Raw genomic sequence first — 23,968 nt, forward strand, 5'->3', positions numbered from 1 at the left:
TCTTCCTCCTCCTCCCTCCTCCTCCCTCCTTTTCTTCCTCCCTCCTCCCCCTCCTCCTCTCCCCCTCTTCTTCCTTCTTTTTTAGTAGTTTATGGGAGAGAAGAGTCTCATGGACTTTCCTGTCCAGGCTGGCTTCGAACTGATTCTCAGATCTCAGCCTCCTGAATAGCTAGTATTACGGGCATGAGCCACCGATGATTGGTGAAAGTAACTTTTGATATTCTAATTAGATGAAATTAAACATTAGGAACTCTATAAGGCATCTTATGATGGATGAGATTCAGGGGACACTTGGAGCATGACATTTCTGGTTAGTTGGGAGAAGGAACAAATTAAAGTTTCAGCAGTCATCAACAACTTCATATTTGCTTACCTGTCCTGCCTTGGCAACGCACAGAATTCTTCAGATTTCCACTCTCGACAGTGACTTCCACCTCATATTGCCTTCCAGGTATGAGCCCCACATCATCCACAACATACTGCGTTTCTTCCTTTCCTACAGTGGTGTTGAGCAGCACGGAACTGTCATTGAAGAGCAGGATGCGGTACTGCTCCCAGTCTCCAGCAGGGGGTGACCAGCTTACTACCAGGGACCTCATCCAACCATTGTTGTTGGCCTCCAGATGTCCAACTTTATCTGGAACTAAACAATGATATGATGTGAAGAAGGTACTATTTTTAGTGCCTTTTAGTGCCTTACCAAAACTAAGAATACTGTTACTTTTCAGGGATAAGAGTTAGTAAGAGATCCAGTGTCTGCCAATCAAAATATTTCTATCCCTTGTTAATGTCTGTAGAGGGCAAATGAATAGTTCTTTTTCATTTTGAAGACACTTGTCACTCAAGTAATGTACACTAAAATATTTTGTAAGATTAACAGTGATGAGATCTGCTCTAACACCGTTAACAATCTAGTGAATGTTATTTTTCATGGATTGCTTGCCAGCCCTAGAGACCATGCTGATACTGTTTCTAATGATAGTGATACTGTAGATTTGCTATCTTTTGGAAGAGATACAGAATGTGGCGGTCATGAAAAGAACAATTTTTATTCAGTATGGCTCTGATCAGATTTTTCTTTGCTTAGAAACATTCCAGGAAGGTCTCCTTAAAAACTAAAGAAAATAAAATGTTAAGCCATTTGCATTTTGGCGCTATGTACTATCTCTCTTCCCAGGCTTACCTTTGATTGCTCCATGCTGCCACTCTCCCTGCTTTCCTATACCTTCTGATGCCAGGCTCCAGCTACCTGCTCAACAGACTTATTGTCTCCTGGGCACTTCCACCTTCGTTCCTTGCGTATATCATTCCTTCCATTCTTTCATCTTTTCCCTCTTCATTTGCTTAGAACTTCACAATTTTCAATGTGAACCCCAAGGCTATTTTCTCCAAGTTTTCACTGAGCTTTTGAAAGACTATTTTGTCTTTTTTTTTTCTTTTGAGGGAAATTGAGTTCTCTAAGAGCATAGTGTTTGAAATCAAAAAGCTTGGTTTAAATGCTAGCTCCATTGCTTATTGGTTAAATGTCTATGAACAAATCATTTGTCTTTTCTGAATTTCTGTCAAATGGTCACAATATTAGGGCCTAAATGAAATAATAGCTGCCAAGTGTTCACTCAGTTCCAGAAGCATGGAAATAACAATATCACTTCCATTATTAAAAGGCAGTTGAGTGTGTGTATGCACATGAGTTCTACAAGCGCAACTTGTTTATAAGAAAGTGCCTGCAAGGCCCAAATAGCAAATGTTTCAGGCTTTGTGAGTCATGTATGATCAGTGTCCCATACGCTTCTTCATGTTTTCATGAACTTTTAAACAAACTAAAGAAATGAACCCTGAAAATAAATCTTTTTGTAATCCTTTAAATATGTAAAAACCACGCTTAGGGCAGCAAAAAACCAAGCCATCAACTAGGTGTGGCCTGAAGATGTGGTTTTCAGAGCCTGCTTTAAAGGCAGCAGCATCTTTTATTCATTTTAACAATGTCCAAGACTTGTGACATGGTAATTTAATTTACATACAGTGCTAGATAGTATTTAATAACATAAATTGGTAAAAATAACATGTGGAAAGTATGGTTCAGTGCTAAGTGATCCTTAACTAGGAATGTATTAAAATGCTTTGTTTAGTGAGATCAGTGCAATGCACTTATGCTACTTAAGTGATGTGACATGAAAAAACATGGGACAATGTACAGGTCATTCAAGATCCAAGTATGTTTTCTTAAATAACTTACTTGATTAAAATTAACCCTCTGTCAATCCTATAGATCCCATTTCACATGCAAGAAATGAATGTTTCCTTTTATCTTATTTGATCCTGTTTTTATATGGATTAGAGAATGGTTTGAGCAACCAGAGGATACTCTGGAGCCCAAGACATACCTGTTCTGCCCACTGCCATCTTCTGAGCAGAGAGTTCACCAGAAATAGAGTTGATGGTGACCTGATACAGTCTTCCAGGAGTTAAGCCTTTAAAGTGAGTTTCAGTGACTTGAGAAGCTAATACTCTGGATCCCTCAACAGACCCTTGATGAGACAGGGAGATGTTATAGAAGTCCACATCTCCGGGAGGCTTTTGCCACCTGACTTTTAGAGAGGTCAAGCTTCCATCATTTGTCACCTTCAGATTCGAGACTTCCATAGGAACTAATGAGTAAAACAACAGAAAAGAGATTTTACTCAGGATATTATACCAATTTCCTGACCAAATTGTGATCTATATTTTAATTCTGGCAGGAGATACTCCATAAGAAAAGAAAGCAACTACTTTGAGAGGTAAAAATTATACTGTACAAAGAAGGCTGTCTGATTCATGCTAGGAGCAAAATCCTGGCAGTCAAGAGCATGGACTCTGGTTGGCACTTGGCCAGCTCTCCACAGGACTCTGGGCTCTTCTCTGCTTTTTTCCCCTACCTAGTGTTTGTTAACATAAATGATGCCTGGTCAAAATACCTAAAGTGGTCCTTTCCAATTCTGAAATTGTTTAGATAGAAGGCATGAAGAGGCCTGTTATCTGCTGACCTTTTTCTCATGTCTACATATATTATGTATATACATATATACATATATTATGTATACAATATGTATTATATAGTATATGTACTATATATACTACATAGTATATATACCACATATAATATGTATGCTATATATAATATGGATATATGTATATATTACATATCTTATATAAAATATATACTATATAGTAAATATAACACATAATATATATTATATAGCCTATAGTATATATAGATATATACTATGTAATATATATAGTATATAGTAATACTATATTTAGTATACTATATAGTATATAGTATATATGCCATATATACTATATACTTACTATATAGTATATAAATATACTAATACACTATATTTAGTATATATTACATTATATAAAATACACATTATATACATAATATAGATTGATCAATTGATTTGTTTATTGCTAAAATTACTTTTTATACAAGTCATAATTAACGAGATATGTGATGGTTTCACCCAAGGAAAAATAATGACCAAAGCATGTAGGCAGAAAAATTTCCACATTGAAGTATTTACATATTAACCTTTTTGCAAACCTTACCTGAGTTTCAGTTTGCATTACATTACCATTATTCAAATAACAATTCGACTTAACTTGATATGACCTTTCTTCTTGTCTAGAACAGAGAAGGAACTTACCTGTCCTGACTAGTTTCCACCTGGAGTTTTGCAGTCCTACAGCCATGCTCATAATGGTCAGATTGTAGAGATGGCCAGGTGTCAGCCCACGAAAAACGTAAGAAGTACCAAATGTGTCCATGACAGTGTCATGAGCTAGGCTTCCTTTGTCCATGAGCTTCAGCTGGTACCCTTCCACGTTCCCAGGACCAGGCGACCAGGAAACCAGGAGAGAATTAGCTTTTATGGAAATACCAATATCATTCACTGGAGATGGCACTATGGGATAAATACATGTCCAAAAGTTATGAATAATTGCCTTAGAGAAGACATAGGCACATTCAACTCAACTAGAATTCACAAATGTATTTGTACTTTTTGTGTATCTTGTATAATAGCAATGACAAATAATAGCCCCTTTGAAATATAACTGGAACCTTCATTAATGCTCTTTTCACAGTCTATACTAAAGACATTCCATGGTTTGCTTTTCCATTTCCCTACTCAGTAACTTTTTAAGTTAGTTTTTGTCAATGCCATATGACATGGCTTAACAGTAAATGCAAGAAAAAAAGGAAAGGACTGTAAGAGATAAAAAATGAAAGCAAGATAAATCAAGAGACAAGTGAATGACAGGAAAGGCATGCATGTTTTGAAAGCACATGATATCATGATACCTGGGCACAAAGTATGACTAGTTTTTCACATCAAAAAAGCAAAGACTTGTTTTGGTTTTTGTCAGTTGTGGGGCTTGAACTCAGGCTTGAACTTTTATTCAAGGCTAGCCCTCTACCACTTTGAGACACAGCTCCACTTCTGGTTTTTGAGTAGTTGATTGGAGATAAGAGTCTCACAGGGACTTTTCTGCTGGGGCTGGCTTCAAATCACAATCCTCAGATGCTCAGCCTCCTGAGTAGCTAGGATTACAGGGGTGAGCTACTGGAGCCTGGCCAAAGACTTGTTGCAAACATAGGAATATTTAGAAAACATCATGATCTGAAATATCAGGTCATGAAAAGAAAATATACAAAAGAGAAAAACATTTAAAAACTCTTAAGTTTTATAGCATGAACTTGGAAAATGAAATAGAAAAACCTTGTTGACTAGAATTTCAATTACAAGACCCTTTAGGAAGCATCTATTTCAAATTGGAGAAAACTCAGTGTCAAGTAAATCTTATGACCTGTTCAAAATCGCCTAACAAATCCCCAGCATATTCACACATGCTGTGTTTAGTCTCCCTCTCCTTTATAAGGCTAGTTTGTCTACTTCTATATGGCATAAGGTAGTCTCCTTCTCATTCACTGAATAACATAGAACTTCAAAGTTACCACAGAGAGCTGGGGATATTGCTTGGTGGTAGAGTACTTTCCTCACATAAACAAAGCCCTGATTTGATCCTCAATATCTCAAAAATAGAAAGTTATTCACAGACCATTGACTATAGACAATACTGGTCTTACCTGTTGATCCATTGGTATAAACAGTAGAGGAACGCTTATCTCCAGAAACAGCTGTGATAGCCATAGTATAATGATTACCAGCAGTGAGGTTTAAAAAGGTGTATTCATTCTGTGAAGTACTTTCTTGAATTTGGACTTCCTGTATCTTTTGGTTGCTATCATCAAATAATTGCACTTCATACCAAGTGACTTTTCCAGGAGAAGGAGTCCACCAGACCTGCAAGCTGGCTGATGCACTTTTCTCTCTATTGACTTCAAACCTGGCAGGAGGTAAAGGGTCTACAAGGAAAATACCAACAAAAAGAAGCATAAGTTGGAGGGTTTTGTTTTTATTTTTATCTTTTTTTTTTTTTTTTTACCAAATAACTGCTTATACTGCTTCAATCAGAAATCAAGGTTCATTTCCCACAATAACTTAAATGAAGCATACTTTGCTCATTTCCAAACCTACTATTTCATTTCATAGACACCATTCATAGCTATTAGTCATGTGAATTTCTTTTTTCTAATTAAAATTTTTTGTTGTTAAGGTAGCTCTGACCTTGTAACTTCAAGCAAGGTTGTATTTTCTTTGGCTTCTAAGCTTAGCAAGTTATTCAAACATTGATAAACATTCAGGTGATGCCTGGATAAATACTGAAAATCTGGACAGACATTAAGAATTAATTTGAGGGGCTAGGAATGTGGCTTAGTGGTAGAGTATTTGCCTAGCATGCCTTAAACCTGGGTTAGATTCCTTAGTACCACATAAACAGAAAAAAGCTGGAAGTGGCACTGTGGCTCTAGAGGTAGAGTGCTAGCCTTGAGCAAAAACAAGAAGCTCAGGGACAGTGCCCAGGCCCTGAGAGCAAGCCCCAGGACTGGCAAAAAAAATTAATTTGAAATTTGTACAGAATTTCCCCCTCTAGGTTGTGGATTATTGCTATCATCTTTAAATGAGTTTTAGCTGTTAGCAAAACACAAGAGAGTAAATGAAACCCTGATACAGACTTTTTTGCTTGCCCAAATGAACTCTCCCAACAGCCTGAACTCCCTGCAACCTTAGATTTAAACAAGTCTTAGTTCTGGGCCATGTTGAATTTTCTGGAGTCCCCAGAACAGGTGGGAATGGAAATATTTCACATCCAGCTGCTCATTTCAACTCACAAAGCTGAGGGTCAGTTTGAGAAGTTCTGGTTTTGCCTGTGTTAAATCTTTACCACTGAACTTGAAACAGGATGAAGAACTTCTATCTGGGTTAGGACCTAAGTCAGGAGCACTGGATAAAGAGCCATTCTTTTGGCTTGTGAAGAGTGGAATCTGTGAAAGGAGGCTGTGTATAACTTGAATGTTATTGAGAGACTTCTACATATGTGAATTTCCCATCAGTCTTACATGGTTTTGATTGGGAAAGTGCAATCAAGACACATTGGAAGAGTCTACAAATGGGATAAATTTGATCAAGGTATGCATGTATGCAACTACCACAATAAAATGGCATTATACAACTATTTTATACTAATAATTTTTTAAAGACATAAACACTGGAGAATAATTTTGAAGGGTCAGGCTATGTATTTTAGTAGGATGGGTATGGTGACTTCAGTTTTATCTATTTCCTGGTAAAATCCTTTTTTTTTTTTGGTGGGGGAGACAGTTGTGGGACTTGAAGTCTGGTCCTGTGTGCTGTCCCTGAGCTTTTGTGCTCAAGGCTAGTGCTCTGCCACTTTGCGCCACAGCGCCACTTCCGGTTTTCTGGTAGTTAGTTGGAGATAAGAATCTCATGGACTTTTGAACTTCCATCATCAAATCTCAGCCTCCTGAGTAGCTAGGATTACAGGCATGAGCCTCCAGCGCCCAACATAAAATACATTTTGATCACAACAGTAGAAATTCTAGATCTTATTAGAAAAGTATTTGTTTGGAGATGTTCATTGCGATTAATGTAAATATAATAATAGATAGCATTTATTGATAAGTTAACCTATCTTTCTATCTATAGATAGGATATTTATTGATAATTGACATACAACTCGTAAGGCTATGTCAATAAACATCATAGACTTAATATAACCTGTGAAATCTGATGTCTTTATGTTTTATGCTATGATTTGTATGAGTAAATGATTCTGTTGAAGTTAAATATGTCAAATAAAATTTTATAACACCAATAATTAATAATAATATACACATAAAATGACCAGTAAACTGAGGCAGTAAGTAAGATAACGAGAGCCCAATGCATGGGAGTTTGGGAGATAAAAGACTGTAGGTCATACCATATCACAGCCTTTGGGTTTCCTAAGACTATAGGTTCTTAAGTCTTAAGGTCTGGGCTCGAATCTCATTCTCCTACTTTGTAAATATATCGTTTGAGCTATTCGTTAACCAATCTGTGCCTCAGTTGCCTTGTCTATGATATTAACAGCATAATTTTAGAGAAGTGTTACAAAGATGAAAGCAAGTATTCTAGAACTACTTAGAAGAGTACTTGGTACATTCTATGTGCTCAGTACTAGCTATTATCATTGTTATGCTAATCAGATAAAGCTATTGCCACAGAAGCAATGACATTTTGGTAGAGAACATGGACTTTGGTATTAGACAGAGCTAAATTCACATCTAGACTCCATCACTTACTAGTACAAGACTAAGCAAGTTACTTAACCCACCTAAGCTTCCATGTTCCCATCTGTTTAAGAATACAATAAATCTATGAGGTAACCACAGATAGAGGAGAAAGTTAACCAGAGATAGAGGAGACTGACTGGTACATATTTGACACACAGAAATATCAATTTCTTTTTTTTGTCTACTTTGAGCATAAAGTTTTCTTCCCTCTGGACACTTAACAAAATGAGGGGGAGGGAGAAGTGGAACCAAAAAATTAATGAAACAAAGCCAAATTGAGAATAGCCTTCATCTCCTCCTTCAAAAAAGACCCTTGACAAAATCTTAACACTTTCTCTTTTTTGGGTCCGATCGTGGGGCTTGAACTCTGGGCTTGGGTGCTGTCCCTCAGCTCTTCAGCTCAAAGCTAGCACTCTACCACTTGAGCCACAGCGCCACTTCCGGCCTTTTCTTTTTGCTTATGTGGTGTTGAGGAATCGAACCCAGGGCCTCGAGCATGCAAGGCAAGCACTCTACCACTGAGCCACCTTCCCAGCCCCAACACTTTCTAACTCTTAAGGCAAACACAAAAAAAAATCCCAAGCTTAATTTTTTTTTTTTACTTATTAGAATCAAATCTAGTTTTTCTTGAGGAAAAAAATACTGTGGGAAAAATACATTTTCTATCCTGCATAATAGCCTAAAATTAAGGGTGACATTACAAAATGGAAGCGGATCATTTCCCCTCAGAGAAAGGGGAGAATCAAGACAGGAATAAGACCTTTTATTACCAGAAGATGTTAAGGATCGACAAATGTCAAGAACAACACAGCCTACCCCAACTGAGATGAGGCATTTTTACGGAAGTGACATTTTAAAGACAAGGGTGTGAGGGACAGTTGTTTCTATTCCTAGTTCCAAAGGGGTCAGTTCTACCATCTGTGTATGACACCAAGTGAAAGAAGTTAAAGAAAACGATTATGAACAGTACATTCTAAACCTATGTAATCTACAAAATATGAGCTGGAGAAAATGAGTTTTAAGGTTGCGTGTCTGGGGAGTGAAATTCAGTAATGCAGACTTTATCTAATCTCTCTGAGCCAGAAAACAAAACAGTCAATCCTTTGTACATCCGCTAGAACAAAGGAACAATGAGACTGGGAAGTGCCTGGGCTGCGAGAACCTGCCCTGGAAACAAACACTTAAAACCCATTTATACTGTGATAAAGCCCTTTGCTGGCACTGCTCCACTATTGCTGTGCATGCTGCAGAATCGAAAGGGCTTTCAGACTTTTTTTTGAAATCTAAGTACAGTGAAAACTAGCTGTATTAAAAAGGTTGTCATTTTTAAATTAAGGGTGGAAATTTCACGTGTGTGTGTGTGTGTGTGTGTGTGTGTGTGTTCCACATGTGTACTCTGTATGGGTGTGCATGTGACAGAGACAGATTGCTTTTTTGTTTTGTTTTGCTTCTTTCCTTTTCCTTCCTTTCTTCTTTCCTTCCTTCCTTTCTTTCTTCCTTCCTTCTTTTCTTTCATTTTTTCTTTCCTTCCTTCTTTCCTTCCTTCCCTTCCTTTCCCTTTCCTTCCTTCCTTCCTTCCTTCCTTCCTTCCTTCCTTCCTTCCTTCCTTCCTTCCTTCCTTCCTTCCTTTCTTGTTCCCATACTGGACTTGAACTCTAGACTTGTGCTCTACCACTTAAGCCACACCTCTACTTCTGAGTTTTTACTGGTCAATTGAAGATAAGAGTCTCAGAGTTTTTTTCTGCCCAGGCTGGCACCAAACCAAACCACTATACTCAGATCTGAATAGCTAGGATTACAGGTATGAGCCATTGGTGCCCAGCTCAGAGATTGATTTTTAATGTTACTTGACAATTCATTTATGTACCTGTAATTTTCTACTCACAGTAAACTCTTCTTAATTTACAAACTTTATACTGATTTTTAGTGGTTTAATGTACATATGTGTGTATTTACAGTTTCTTTGGTTTTCTCACTCTTACCCTATCCATAGTAGCCAATAAAATATTACAGACTGTAAGGACTGTCAAAAATCACAAATCAATTTTTTACTTTTTTTTTTGTCTATGGGGGGAGGCTTGAACTCTGGGCCTGGGCGCTGTCCCTCAGCTCTTCAGCTCAAGACTAGCACTTGACCACTTTATCCATAGCACCACTTCTGGTTTTCTGAGTGATTTATTGGAGATAAGAGTCTCATGGAGGACTTTCCTGCCTGGGCTGGCTTTGAACTGCCATCCTCAGATCTCAGCCTCCTGAGGATTCCATGCATGAGCCACCGGCACTTGGCTAATTTTTTATTCTTGATATACATATCAAAGTTTGTCACTAACAATAAATTTCAGAATTCATTGTATTTCTTGGATCCAGACAGACCTGAAAATAAAATGCCAAATGCCAGGTTCTACACTATTTACCAGAAACACTTACATGAATCTACCGGCATGAATTTCATAGACAGGCTTAATATCAACATACTGTTTCTTTTCTCAAAGAAAAAGCTTAGAAAAATTCCTTTAAAAATGAGCATATCCTATGAAATTCAGAAAATGAGGCGAGGAGTTGGTTTTGGAGGGACAGGGAGAATGATAAAAGAGGTGACATTCATCAAGACGCATTACACTTATAAACTAATTTGTTAAATGGTAACCTCTTTGTACAACTACTTAAAGATAATAATATAATTAAAATGTGACTTAGAGAAAATCATTATTTTTTCATGCAAGTATTTACTGTGGAATTTTTCACCATTAAAATATTAAATTAAAATATTAATATTAACTGATTAAAATATTCATATTAACTGATATGGGAATTTCTAGACTTTTAGAACTTGAAATGACTGAATTTATTTTATTTTTTAAAATTTCTTTTTAAATTTGTAAGAGTCAATCTTTGTAATTTGTAAGTCAATCTATGGGTTGGTAGCAGAAGTTTTTCTTGAAGGCATTATCGATTCTGTAATGCATCTATGTTGACTGTCAGAGGTTACTGTGTACTTCCTTAGCTAGAACAGGGACTCAGGGAGAATGAATGACTCACTTGTGTTGGGTAGGTACCAGATAGTACAACCAAACTTCTGATACATGGTGGCAAACTGTGGGTTCTTCCTACTACACTTCAGCTATGCTGCCATGGAAATGCTGTCATGAATTGCATAAGAACAATAGCAAAAAATCAAAATAGTTTATGTAAAGTAGATATTTATGCAGCATCCATATATGCATATATATACATATATGCATACATATTATATGCTGTGCTCTACCATTTGAGCCATGTCACCAGTCTAGCTTTTTACTAATTGTTTTGGAAATGGAACCTAGTGAACTTTTCTGCCTGGGCTGGCCACCAAACAATCATCCTCCTAATTTCAGTCTCCTGAGTAGGTAGGATTACAGATATGACCCACCAACACCCTACTTAGAATTTAAATGTGGTAGTTTGGGTATTGTAGCATAGTCAAAATTAATAACAATACTAATGACTGCTAACTATAATTCTATGGTCATGAAAGTTCCCTTGAATTTTTAAACTACTTTTCTTGGCTATTTTTCTTTTTTCTGGCTAATTTTATTACTTTTTCTTGTGGTCCTGTCAACTTGTGTTGGATCATGTTAAGAGTCTTCTGGTATCTTCCTCATTCTATGTTAATTTTCTACGCTATTGCCAAACCTCTGTACAAATAACCTCTGCCATCCTCACTCTCCTTGATGCATCCAGAACTTTGCATGAGCTCCAATTTTAAGAGAAAGTCTAAGTTTCTTCACAGGCATTCCAGGGCTCCTCAAAGTGGACATTAGCTTCCTTTTCAACTTTACGCTTCACAGCTGCTCACTCAGCTCAAGAGGTCATTATAGTACTTACTGCCTCCAGGTCATTAAATACATTTCTAGGGAGGTAGTTTCCCTTCCTAAATTTCTAGTGAAGTTTTTTTATTACTGCATAACTAAGTTTTCTTGCTTCCTTCAAAATGATGTGATACAGCATACATCAGGGTGTGACTCATTAGATTTAGCATCTTTATACACTTGTTACAAAATGCAGCCACAAAGAAACTTGAAAAATTTTGACCATTTGGAGAAAGAAAACTAAAGCAGTTTGGACAATCATTTTCGTTCTTATGAACAATATATGCTACTTCACAGACTATTGTATTAAGCACCGTGTATGTAAAATACTGGTAGGGATGAGTAATCAGTGATCCACACAACTCTGGGTTAGGATATATGAGAAAAGGGCAAACACAAAGATGAACTGTCAGAGAGGCAAACTCGGATGTCCAACTTAGACCTACATCCCAACACTGTCTCTCACCATCAGGAAGTATTAGGTAAGTCTTTTTCTCCAAGATTCTCAGTTCCTCATCTGTAAAATAGGATGAAGGATACCTACTGGCAGGGATATAAGTGTGAGGATGAAACAGGGAGAAAGTGTTGAGCTTAGTCCTGTCACATGATGGACGCTCAGAAAAAGATAACTGATGCAAGTGTTGGTACCAACCTTCCAATTAGTACAGGTCAAATGTCCCTTATCCAAAATGCTTGCGAAGTAGAGGAAGTAACTCAAGTTGGTAAAGTGCCAAGCTTGAGTGAATAAAGCCAAGAAAAGATGGTGAGACCCTGAGTTCAAGACCCAGGACTGGCACAAAAATGTTTGGGACCAAAAATATTTTAGATTTTAGGTTTAAAATGTTTTTGGATGGGGCTGGGAAGGTGGCTCAGTGGTAGAGCGCTTGCCTTGCATGCCTGAGACCCTGGGTTCGATTCCTCAGCACCACATAAGCAAAAAGAGAAAAGCCAGAAGTGGCGTTGTAGCTCAAGTGGTAGAGCACTAGCCTTGAGCTGAAGAGCTGAGGGACAGCGCCCAAGCCCAGAGTTCAGGCCCCACGACTGGACCCCCCCAAAAAAAAAACGTTTTTGGAATATTTACGTACGTAATGTGGTATCTTGAGGCTGGAATACAAGCCTAAACACAAAATCCACTTGTTTCATTATATATCACATATATGCACAAAGGTAATTTTATATACTATTTACATACTTTATGCATGAAATAAAATTTCATGGTATGGCATTTTCCACTTATGTTGTCATCTTAGTGTTCTTCTTTTATTAACCTTTGGAGGATTTCAGCTTTATCAGTTAGGGACACTCCAGCTATAATAATATAGGAAAATAGCAATGCTAAATTTGCATAGTGGAGAATGGTATTCATGGTCTGTGGTTGGAGATGGACCTGGGCCAATTAGAGCAAGGGGATATAAAAGTCAGAGCCCAAAAAACAATTGCAAGGTGAGAGATCCGTTGGAGCTGAAGCACTGACAAGCTCACCTCTATCAGAACCTTGGCAGCACGGAGGGGACCCAGACCATTGTACAGATCATTGTACTCTCATTTACATGGCATCCCTTGGTAGTCCCACCGAATTCTGAAAACAACTAAGGACACTCTCTCTCTCTCTCTCTCTCTCTCTCTCCCTCTCCCTCTCTCTCTCTCTCTCTCCCCCTCTCCCCCTCCGCCCCTCTCTGTCTCTCTCTCTCTCTTCAAGGAATTGAACCCAAGACCTCTTGCTTCTTAGGCCAATGCTCTACCCCTAGTCTACTTTCAGTGTTTTTTCTTTTTGGTGATACTCAGGCCCGAACTCAGGGCCTCATGTTTGCTAGGCACATGTTCCTCCACTTGAGCCACACCTCCAGAATCCAATATTATCCCAGGTCTTGCATGAACTCAGTATAAAGGGAAGGTGTCTGGCCCCTCTTCAAATCAGATTGTGGCTCAAAGCCCTCTTTTGTAGAAATTTATAAGTTGTCATTTGATGTGCACTGCTATATCTGGGCAGCAAAGGAATCTTTGCTCATGAAGTCAGATAAGGTGTTGTGGTATTGTCACAAAAATCTTTGCAGAGAAATAAACTTAAAAATTTTCAAATGAAATTAGATGATGGAGACAGATTGTTCAAGGTGATACGCCATCTGGGAGTATGTGGGTATATAAAGGAAGCATGGTAGCCAAAACACATGATAGTTCATTATACGATTCTTTGTATATTTTTCTGTGTTTGAGTTTTATAAAAGGTAGAAAAATAAGACTTAACATTTTAGTTACATATACTATGTTTGGGGTATATATGAACCTATATATATATATTCATATGTATAGAATAGGCTTGATTTATTTTTTAAGATCAGAAAGCTATTAGTATTTTCCTTTATTGCTCAAGATGATTCAGGAAAATTAGTCTCTGGGAGTAGAGGGCAAATGAGTTTTTGTTTGTCCTTCATTTTGCCTGAACAGATGAAACTGGTTTGCTTCATTACATTTAGGTAGATACCCTAGAAACTCTTTAAAGTACTCGTTACCTTACTCATGTAACTGTAATCCCTGTGTGCAGTATCTTCACAATAATATATATATATATATATATATAGTTTTTGTCGGTCATGGGGCTTGAATTCTAGGCCTGGGTGTTGTCCCTCAGCTCTTCAGCTCAAGGCTAGCACTCTACCACTTGAGCCACAGTGCCAATTCTGGCCTTTTCTGTTTATGTGGTGCTGAGGAATTGAACCCAGGGCCTCATGCATGCGAGGCAAGCACTCTACCACTGAGCCACCTTCCCAGCCCCAATAGAAAATATTTTTTAAAAACCTTTTTTAAAAAACATACTGCAAATGGCTGATTGCTAAATCCTGAAATTGTGACTAAAAGTTTAACCCAACTGAAAATCAATAGTTCTTCCTAATTTGCATGAAATATTAATATTAAAATGGCATATCTAATCACCCTGCCCCTCTGTAGATTTAGAATATATTGCAATATTTTCATTTTTAAAAGTTGATTTTCAAAAAATCATTACCAGTTTTAAAATACTAATTTTTTCTGCAGAACAGTGGGAAAATTATTACAGTTGGACTTAATAAATCAAGGACCAAGTTCTGGCTCTATTGTCTATCAGCTATGCAGATTTGTGACAATAATTAGGTCTTTTGAAGACCAAACATATCCAATGTAAAAGAATAATAGACAATTTACTACACTCTTAGAAAGCAACAAAATTATTCCAGGTCTTATGAATGACATAACTAAAATCTCCTAATAACCTGAAGCAGGCATTATTATTTTTTTCTTTCCTCCTCCTCCTCTTCCTCCTCCTCCTCCTCCTTCTTCTCCTTTTCTTCCTCTTCCTTCTTCTTCTTCTTCCTTCTTTTTCCTCTTCTTTTTTCTTCCTCCTCCTCCTTCTTCCTTTTCTTCCTCTACCTTCTTCTTCCTCTTCCTTCTTTTTCCTCTTCCTCTTCCTCCTCCTCCTCCTCCTCTTCCACCTCCTCCTCCTCCTCCCTCCCCCCTCTTCCTCCTCCTCCTCCTCCTTCTGGTTGTTGGTTGTGGGGCTTGAACTCAGAGCTTGGCACTGTCCATGAGCTTTTGAGCTTTTTTGATCAAGTTGCTCTATCACTTTGAACTCCAGTGCTACTTCCTGGCATAAATTATTCTTTAACACCCAATTTAGATGATAGACAAAGCCCTTGGGGGTGAGAGGAAGAGTAAATAACTTGCCTCAAATGGAGCCACAAGGACAAATTAATAATATATGGTCTGTATAACACATACCTTATACTTTTTAAAAAAATTTTAATTTTTTTTTGGTCGGTCGTGGGGCTTAAACTCTGGGCTTGGGCACTGTCCCTGTGCTCTTCAGCCCAAGGCAAGCACTCTACCTCTTGAGACACAGTGCCATTTCCGGTTTTCTAGTGGTTTATTGGAGATAAGAGTCTCATGAACTTTCCTGCCCAGGCTGGCTTTGAACCAATATCCTCAGATCTCATCCTCCTGAGTAGCTAGGATTACAGGCATGAGCCACCAGAGCCCTGCACCTTATACTTTTATGTACCAAATATAGAAGATAAAAATGTTTTATATGTTATAAAAGCACAAAAATATTAAAGAAATTTTCTGTTTCTGGAAAAGGCAGTAAGTATCCCCAAGTGTTATAGATTTAACCATTCCTAAAAAGGTATGGCCCCAAAAATCTCAATGCTTTTTAAGAATAGAAAAATTATGTCACTAGCTCCTGAAATTCAGTGTGTGTTAATTCTTTTTGTACTTAAAATGCTGATTTCTCTAGCTCCACCCCTTCTAAATTCTGATTCATGTGGAGTAGAAATCAAGAATGCTTTCTAACAACTTCTACAAGAAAGTTTGATACAACTAATTTAAAGATTGTGTTAAGGAAGAAAGGCTATGTTTAAGGCTAAATTTTATGGGCTGAATTGTGTCTCCTTTAAACCTAGATATACTTCAGTACTTTACAGTACTTCAGATTGTATTGATTGAGATTGTGTTTGGAGACAGGGACTTACAGAGGTGACTAAGTTAAAATGGGTGGGTCCTAATTCAGTTTGAGGTTTTTTTTTTTGGTTGGTCATGGGGCTTAAACTTTGGCCTTGGGTGCTGTCCTTCAGCTCCTCAGATCAAGGCAAGCACTCTACCGCTTGAGCCACAGTGCCACTTCCTGTTTTCTTGTGGTTTTATTGGAGATAAGAGTCTCACAGACTTTCCTACCCAGGCTGGCTTTGAACCATGATTCTCAGATCTCGGCCTCCTGAGTAGCTAGGATTACAAGCCTGAGTCACTGGCGCCCGGCTTCAGTTTGAGATCTTGAGTCTAGATTTCTAGCTTTTGGGTTGGTGAGTATACACATTTCTGTGTGTGTTTTTTTTTAATTTTTGTTAAATTTTATTTTATTGTAAAGATTTCTGATTTGAAGCCACCCAGCTTGTGGTATTTTGTTATGGCAGCTTTAGCCAATCAATGCAATAAATAGCATTTTGAAATAGAAATAATAGCTGATGTGATCATTTGACATCGCTTCTAAATGCTTTTTAAAATTTATTATAGGCAAGGAAATTAGCTATATAAAGTAATTTGAGGAATTCTTTTGGGAGCCTTTTTCTAGGCTGATTAATAAAATATACTAAGAAGGTGATAAATATTTTTAGTCTAGTCTACACATGTTCTCCACCTAAAATACACATTTTGTTAATTTACTTCTCTCTCTCTCATATACACATATAGTTTCTATTTCAATAAATAAAATCTAACCACCTATTCATTCATGGTTCTAACTATCATCTATCTATCTATTATCTATCTATCTATCTATCTATCTAATATTTTTGTGTGCCAGTACTGGGGGCTGCCTTAGGACCTTGTGCATTCACTTGGCTTTTCTGCTTTGGTGCTCTACCATTTGAACCCTATCCCCACTTCTTATCCATGCATTTAATCAGTATTTATAAAACATTTACCATGTGCTAAATTAAAAACCCATGTTTTCTTCTGGACAAAAATGCCCCAAAAGTTTTAAATAAAAACTTTGAGAAAGGAATAATTTCAAATGTCCTCAGATTGCCTTCAGGAAATAAAATAAATAAAATGACATTCCAGTGAACTGAGATGTCACAACTTAGCTCTAACCAAACAGTTTTTCCAAATATCTAGCAGTTTAAGAAAATTTTCATGAGAGCTTATCATTTTTAATACTAGTGAAATAATTCAGATTATTTCAGAAACATTATATAAACAGAACATATTATTATTTAGACACCTAAACATCCAAAGAGACAATCAAGTCACAACCTCTGCTTAGGAGGATGAAGTATTTGAGAAGTATTCAATGTTTGGTATGTACATTGTGTTGTTTCTCAAAGAAGTCACAAATTGAACAATTGTCTTTCTAAAATATTCTTCTTATAAATAAATCTGAGAATTGGCAAGCCATGGCCAGCACATCATACATGAAATGAGGCAGAATTTTCATCCAAGAAAGTCTTGGGAAGCTCTGTGGTCATTATCATCTTAACCTTGCCTCAAGGCTGCTCAAGACTACTAGGTCAGAGACCACTTGTGCCCAGCATCTTTATAAGCTCCCCAGTTGCTACCTGGCATTGTCCCCTTTGCTACCATTATGACGAATGTTTGCTGTACTGAATTTTAATTTGAACCCACATTTTTTAATCCTGATTTAAATTTCTAGAATAGGCTGTTGCTAGAATACTACTCATTTAATTATTTTTTAAATTTAATGTCAAATTTACATATCAACAAAGTAACTTGGTATTTTAGGCAATTCATCAGTAAAAAAAATCAACAAAAAATATATTTTGGAAATGCGCAGACCATATAAACTAGTGCTGTATCCATTATCTTGTCTTAAGTTTTATTCGTGACCAAAAACACAGGTGAAATGTAATTCTTAAGAAAAAAGAACAAAAATAAAAAATAAAGTACACACATTGACTTTTCTTTGTGGTTTTGTTTAACAGCTCATATTATACTAGATGACATAATTTAATAACAGTAAAATCTGATTTATGGGACTCATCTTTCTTGCCTAACAGTCTTTAGAAATACTAGTACTTATTTATAACTAACTGAACAATGTCTAAAAAGCACTACTGACAAATAAATAAAAACTTAAAAATTCCTCCCTGAAACAATTTTTCCTCCTTGAAACAATTTTTAAAAAGTTCTATTTAAATTAAACGTTGTTTTAAAAATGTAGGGCGTACTAGGAAGGTCACACCATTGTACAAATAAGCACAGAATAATGACCATTTTCCAAAGACCACCTTCAATGTTCATCCTTCCCACTTCCTCATGCTCATGAAATTTATAGTGACAAGTACCTGTAGAAAGTACTTCCTTAAGGAAAATGACAATATCTCTGAATTCTAACACATTGTAGATGTCAGAGCTACTCTTCTATGCAACATAGTCAATACTAAATATTTCCCAGTGCTTTCAGCATGCTTCTGGATTTGAAATGTCTACCTGAATAACAATGGAGGCTATTCTATAACTAGTAACACCCCTAGTAAGCCCTTTTCAGCAATCCTTTTTCCAAAAAGTTAACCCCTGGGGTTAAACTCCTGACTTCTGATGTCTTAAGGTCTTTACCTTTTCTCCAATAGCCTTCTGAAAACTAACTCACACACACACACACACACACACACACACACACACACACACACACACACAAATTGCTCTGAGACACTGAACACACATCTAGTTGGCTAGTCACTTTTCCCCATGTATTCAACACATCTGGAAGTTCTACATTATAAATGTCATGATATTAGGTACACAAGTGCCCACAGAACTGTTGTCAAATACCAAGACAGTAACAATGTTATGACTGAAAACCCAGATGTCTAAACTTCTTTAAAATGTTCTAATTATGCAGTTGAATTTAGTTCCTCTTTGATTCCATATTGGAAAAAAAAATAGATGTGTGTTGTTAACAAGTGGTTTTCCTTTGGACTTAAGTCTTTGCAGTTCTCAGAAATTGAAAGTTTCATCTGAAGTAAGTCAAATGATGTAACTGAGAATTCAGAAGCTTTTCTTTGAAAAAAAAATGAAATTAATAGATGGTTACTTGAGTCCCATGAGATTTCCCAATCTGCCATGACTACCTTTCAAATAGGAGATTCTTGCACGTCTTCAAAAAACTACAGTGAAAGAAATGATCTTTTCAGGTAAACACATGAAGAAATGATTGGGATAATACATTTCTAAATTTAACTGTCAGAATTTTTGGCTTAGATTTGAGTTTCTAGGTGAAAGGAAAGCTCTCTACTTCCAACAAATAGGAGTAATGTTGAATGGACTAATGAAGCAACAAAAAAGCCAATACCATTAAAGAGTTTGGAGTGCATTTTCAGCTAGTGCTGAGGAGTCAGTGAGATTGCATACTTACCTACCCCTGAACTTGGTAAGAACTTAAACGTGAATAATGACCTAGTCGAATGCTCTCATGTTACAGATAGGAAATTGAGGCAAGAAAGACAAACTTTGATCATGCATACACGAAAGGATTTACCACAAGCAGAAAGAAAAATAATTCACTGGAGGTTCAGAGAAATCAAAGACCATTCTTTGACACTATGCTATTTTAGTTACTAAACAAATTTTGTACCCTCAATTTAAAGGACTTTCATCCATCCCCCGCCCCACTCCATGAATAGCTCTGTTTATACCTGAAGATTTTATGCTGTGGTTCCAAAAAATAAAAGTAAGATTAGGAAAGGCATACCTGTAATCAATACCCTTCCATTACTTATTCTAAAAATATTTGCTTAAACTTATTCCAGGGTTTGACAATTTAATGTGATAGATGCTCATAGCATATCTTTTTCTTTCTTTCTTTCTTTTTTTAAAACAAATTCCCTCTGTCTCTGTCTCTCCTCTCCTCTCACATACCACTATCCCCTTTCGGGAGCCTGTCAGTTAGCTGCTGTTTCCAGTACTTAGGGAGCAGCTAACAATCAAACTGCTTCTGGCCAGATGTCCAGATGTGAGGAGATCAGAAGTAGTTAATATTTATCTGTACAACACATCTTTTCATCTTTTGCATGCCTGGCACTCAAATGGAACCCCAGGTTGAAAAGGCCCGGCCCAGTTCCGAGTGGTTTGGGCTATCCAACTGTACCTGTCCACCCTTACCTGTTTGTAAGACCACAGTGCTCTCTTCTCCATCCAGAGAAACAATCTTGAAGTTGTAGAACGTTCCCGCGTGTAAATCCCTGAGGTTACATCCATAGGTGGTGTTGTCGATCTGAAACGGGTAGCACCAAGCCGCCCTGGAGGTATCACTGCTGTAGAGGACGCTGAAGTTACAGGATGACCCTAAAGTAGTTTTCCACTGGAGAGACACCGCCTGGCTGGAGATCTTGGATTCCATCACGGTGAAGTTACATCTCACTGACTCTGCCAGTCCAGTCTACAAAGAGATCAGAAGGACCACCACTTTAACAGGCTCCCTAAATGCCTCTATCCACCCCTTCTGCCTAGCCTCAGATGGCCCCTTGTCTTTCTAAGCAGGGGCGAGAAGCCCACAAGGGAGGTGGATGGCAGCTTTCTCCCTGGTTGCTGTTTCTCTGGAGCAGCTGGAGCCAGAAGATGGCTTTTGCCTTTGACATCAGGACAAGCTGGCCAGTGTGCGTTCAAGAGGCGGACAGCTCATCTCAAGAGATTTCCCCTACAAAGCACAGAGAGGTTGCCGAGTGGAGTGAATTTGGTTTGGGCCCCCGAGAGGGCTGCGTCCGCTTGAGCCACTCACCTGTAGTAGGTGTAGTGTAATCCACAAGGCCAGTCCTGCTCCATGGTTCAGCATTGCGGTCAGGGGTTAGAACCCGGGTGAATCCAAGGCGGGGAGATGGGGGTGGGGAGGTTGGAGGGATGGCTGGACGCTGGATGAAGGACCCACTTGTTGCTGCGCGCGCGCTCAGCGCGCCCTGTGGGCGCAGCGCACTTCCCTGGGGGCTGGCGACGCGCGGGGGCCACAGCCGCTGCTGCTCCTGCTGCCGCCCCGGGCGGGCTGCGGACGCGACAGGAGGAGGCGGCGGGGACAGGCGGCCAGCAGCCCTTCCCACGCTGCCATTCTGACCCGCGCTGCCTCTCCCCAAGCCCCATCCGCGGACTTCCGCAATCAAAAGGCAATTTCCTCGTCTCCCGGCAAAGGAACAATGCGCCTGGGAGGGAGGGAGCCCCCCAGGAGCCAACGCCTGAAGCTGCCAAAGGGGACCGAGCCAGCCAAGTTGTCCCCAATGCCCTGGGCCACCGCCTCCCCGGCCAAGGGTCCCATCCGGGTCCGCGGGGCGCTCTGCCTTCTCCTCCTCCCGGACTTTCACTTTCCCCTACTCCGTGGTCCTTTCGCTACCATGAGTGCCGCTGGTTCTCACTTTTCAGACCCCCCCCTTACACCTCCTCCCATCCACCATCCCCTCCCTCCTTCCCCACCCTAAGTCCTCCTTCCTCCTATCTTCCTTCCTATCCTTCTCATCTGCTTTCTTCTGGATCTTTTTTCCCAGGATTACACTTGACCTTAACACAATTTCCCTAGGTTGCCCACATTCTTTCCTGAAGCCTTTTATTAGAGAGCGTTTGCCCTTCTCACCCCAAAGCATTCATTTGTCACAAGGCTCACCGCCTTGACCCCAGCAGGGGAAGAAGACCCCCCGCCCCCCGCCTTGCAAAGAGCCAGCCCAGGGTCAAGTTGACCTTCATCCTTTCTGTAGTCATTTCCCCCTTTAATCTTGTAAAGGTCTGTGTATACATATTTGGTATGCAAATAGAGCTAAGCAACAACAACAGAAAGGTCTCCACCAATGGTGCAACCTATAGCAAAGCAGTTCCCTCACTGACCATCCAGTGGTGACAGCCCTGTCATTCCTAAATCTTCTGACCAAGGCGTTTGCATTTTTGCTGGGAAATACTTTTGATGGCTTAGCGGCACACAGATTTACAAAGAAATGGCACTGACAGTTTTCAGCGCTAATTATATGCCTGTTAGTAATTGCCTCAGTACCTAAGTGACTATGTACGTCTAAAAATAGACTCCAAAAAAGTGCTATCTCCCGCTGTATAATTTTACAAAGGCAACGAAAGCAAAATACTGCCACAACTTCAATAAATTTGGGTTTTGAGATACCATACTAAACCAAAGAGAGTCCACATTTCAGTTCCCAGATCAGAAAGAGAGATGGTGTTTCCTTCTTTTTCCAATACACAGATTGTATTACATGTGAGGGTATGTTCTTGGCTACTGTAACGACTGTGTACTTTGAAGAAAAGTAGAAAGATGAAAAGAAGTAAAAATTGTCTCAATTTTTTTTAGAAACTTGTTTTCCAAAAATCTCCTAATGAAAAATGAAATTCCTTTAAGTTTTGCCACTGAACTACATTCCCAGTGAAAAATGAAGATTTTTCTCCACCTCAGAGATTTGATAAACCTTAAGCTAAAGCCAAAGCAAAGATCCCAAGTCCTCTTTCAAGTTAGCAAACACCCAAAGAACATCAAGCCTAAAATATATGTATTATTTCTAGGAAAACAGAACTTCTCTTATTTCTCTATTCAAACCATTTGTCTTATTAAACAACTTTTGATTCTGTCTTTTGCTCCCAAGTTCAATGTTTTGCAGAGCTTGATTTTCCAGGCTTACCAGTGACACTTTCTTTTCTTCTTCATCAGATATTTTAGACCTTTTTCAAACCTCCAGCTGTTTTCAGCCTTTAGAGGAGTCCCTTTTTTCAATTATATTTCTTTTCAACATTACCTTTGTATTTTTTTTTTTGTTTTTGTCTTACAATGAGAGTACCTCAACTGCAAATCAAGAATAATATTCTAAGTACTATATAGAGCTAGGAAGAATAACAGTTTCAGCTAAAGCAAGCTCCAATGTGTTGAACAAGTATCAATATATCTAGCAATAGATGACACTCAAATCACACATTTTCTGTCTTTTAAACTCACTCATGACATAGGTCCCACTTGCTAACTTTTACTGCTCATCTTTCTCATTTGTCTTTTCCACAGGGACTTCATACTTATCACAGATCAGTTCTATGGTTTATAAGCCTAATATATATATACAAACATACATATAAATGTACACATATATACATGTATACACACATATATATGTATGTATCTGTGTGTGCATGTCTATAAACACATGCATATAGATATACATATATCTATGTGTTTATATCTATATGCATGTGTTTATGTATAGATATGCAGACATATTAGCTAGAGTTAAATTTTAGAGCTAAATTTCCAATACACTATCTAACAATTCTTTCTGATAGCTCAGGTAAGTGTATGAAAAGACAAAATTTGAAGAAAACTAAAGAAAATAACAAAATATCCTCATAATTACAAAGTTTAAGTGCTTCTAAATTAACAGTGCTAATTAACTTGCTAATAATGACCTTGAGGAAAATAAGAAATATTTTCTTTAAATATAGTTAGTTTATTTTTGACCGAAAAATAAGAGACATCTAAAATCATTTTTAAACAACTTTAACATACTCAATATATATTTAGAAAGGGCTAATAGTTATAAACACTTCCTTTCCGTCTGTGGATAACTACTAGGTTTAAATTTAATTTTATCATTATTAAATATTGGAGCTTCCAAATGATTAACAGATTGTAAACAATTTATAGAATTGCATAGATTGAGACAAGAGGGCAAATTCAAGTTCAGCCTTTTAGTGATTACATTTTTCCTTTTGAAATCACATTTGAAGTATGCAAAAGCAGAGAGAATAATAATAGATTCACAAAAGTAGGGAACTGGGAAAAGTTACCAGATAACAACTTTTCTATGAAGAGTTTATTTGAAACTACAAAGTCTAAAGAAACTAATTTATTTTGCTCTTTGTTCTCATC

At 38.0% G+C, this 23,968-nt stretch overlaps 1 protein-coding gene across 2 annotated transcripts in view; it reads right to left on the reverse strand.

The window, feature by feature from the left end:
• Ptprb (protein tyrosine phosphatase, receptor type, B) overlaps positions 1–23,968 on the reverse strand; it is a 110,321-nt gene that overhangs the window by 61,896 nt on the left and 24,457 nt on the right. The window contains exons 1-6 of one of the 2 annotated variants that reach the window (XM_013021383.1): positions 20,852–21,112; positions 20,236–20,512; positions 5,132–5,410; positions 3,690–3,947; positions 2,385–2,648; positions 374–643 (exon numbers count right to left, since the gene is read on the reverse strand). In XM_013021383.1, the coding sequence (XP_012876837.1) occupies positions 374–643; positions 2,385–2,648; positions 3,690–3,947; positions 5,132–5,410; positions 20,236–20,512; positions 20,852–20,905 (1,402 nt within the window). In that variant the 5' untranslated portion in view covers positions 20,906–21,112. Of the gene's footprint in view, positions 1–373; positions 644–2,384; positions 2,649–3,689; positions 3,948–5,131; positions 5,411–20,235; positions 20,513–20,851; positions 21,113–23,968 lie in introns of those variants that run through there. The other variant, XM_013021373.1, reaches the window with a different exon arrangement.

The sequence above is a fragment of the Dipodomys ordii genome, unplaced genomic scaffold (assembly GCF_000151885.1).
Source record: "Dipodomys ordii isolate 6190 unplaced genomic scaffold, Dord_2.0 Scaffold3, whole genome shotgun sequence".
Taxonomy (NCBI): domain Eukaryota; kingdom Metazoa; phylum Chordata; class Mammalia; order Rodentia; family Heteromyidae; genus Dipodomys; species Dipodomys ordii.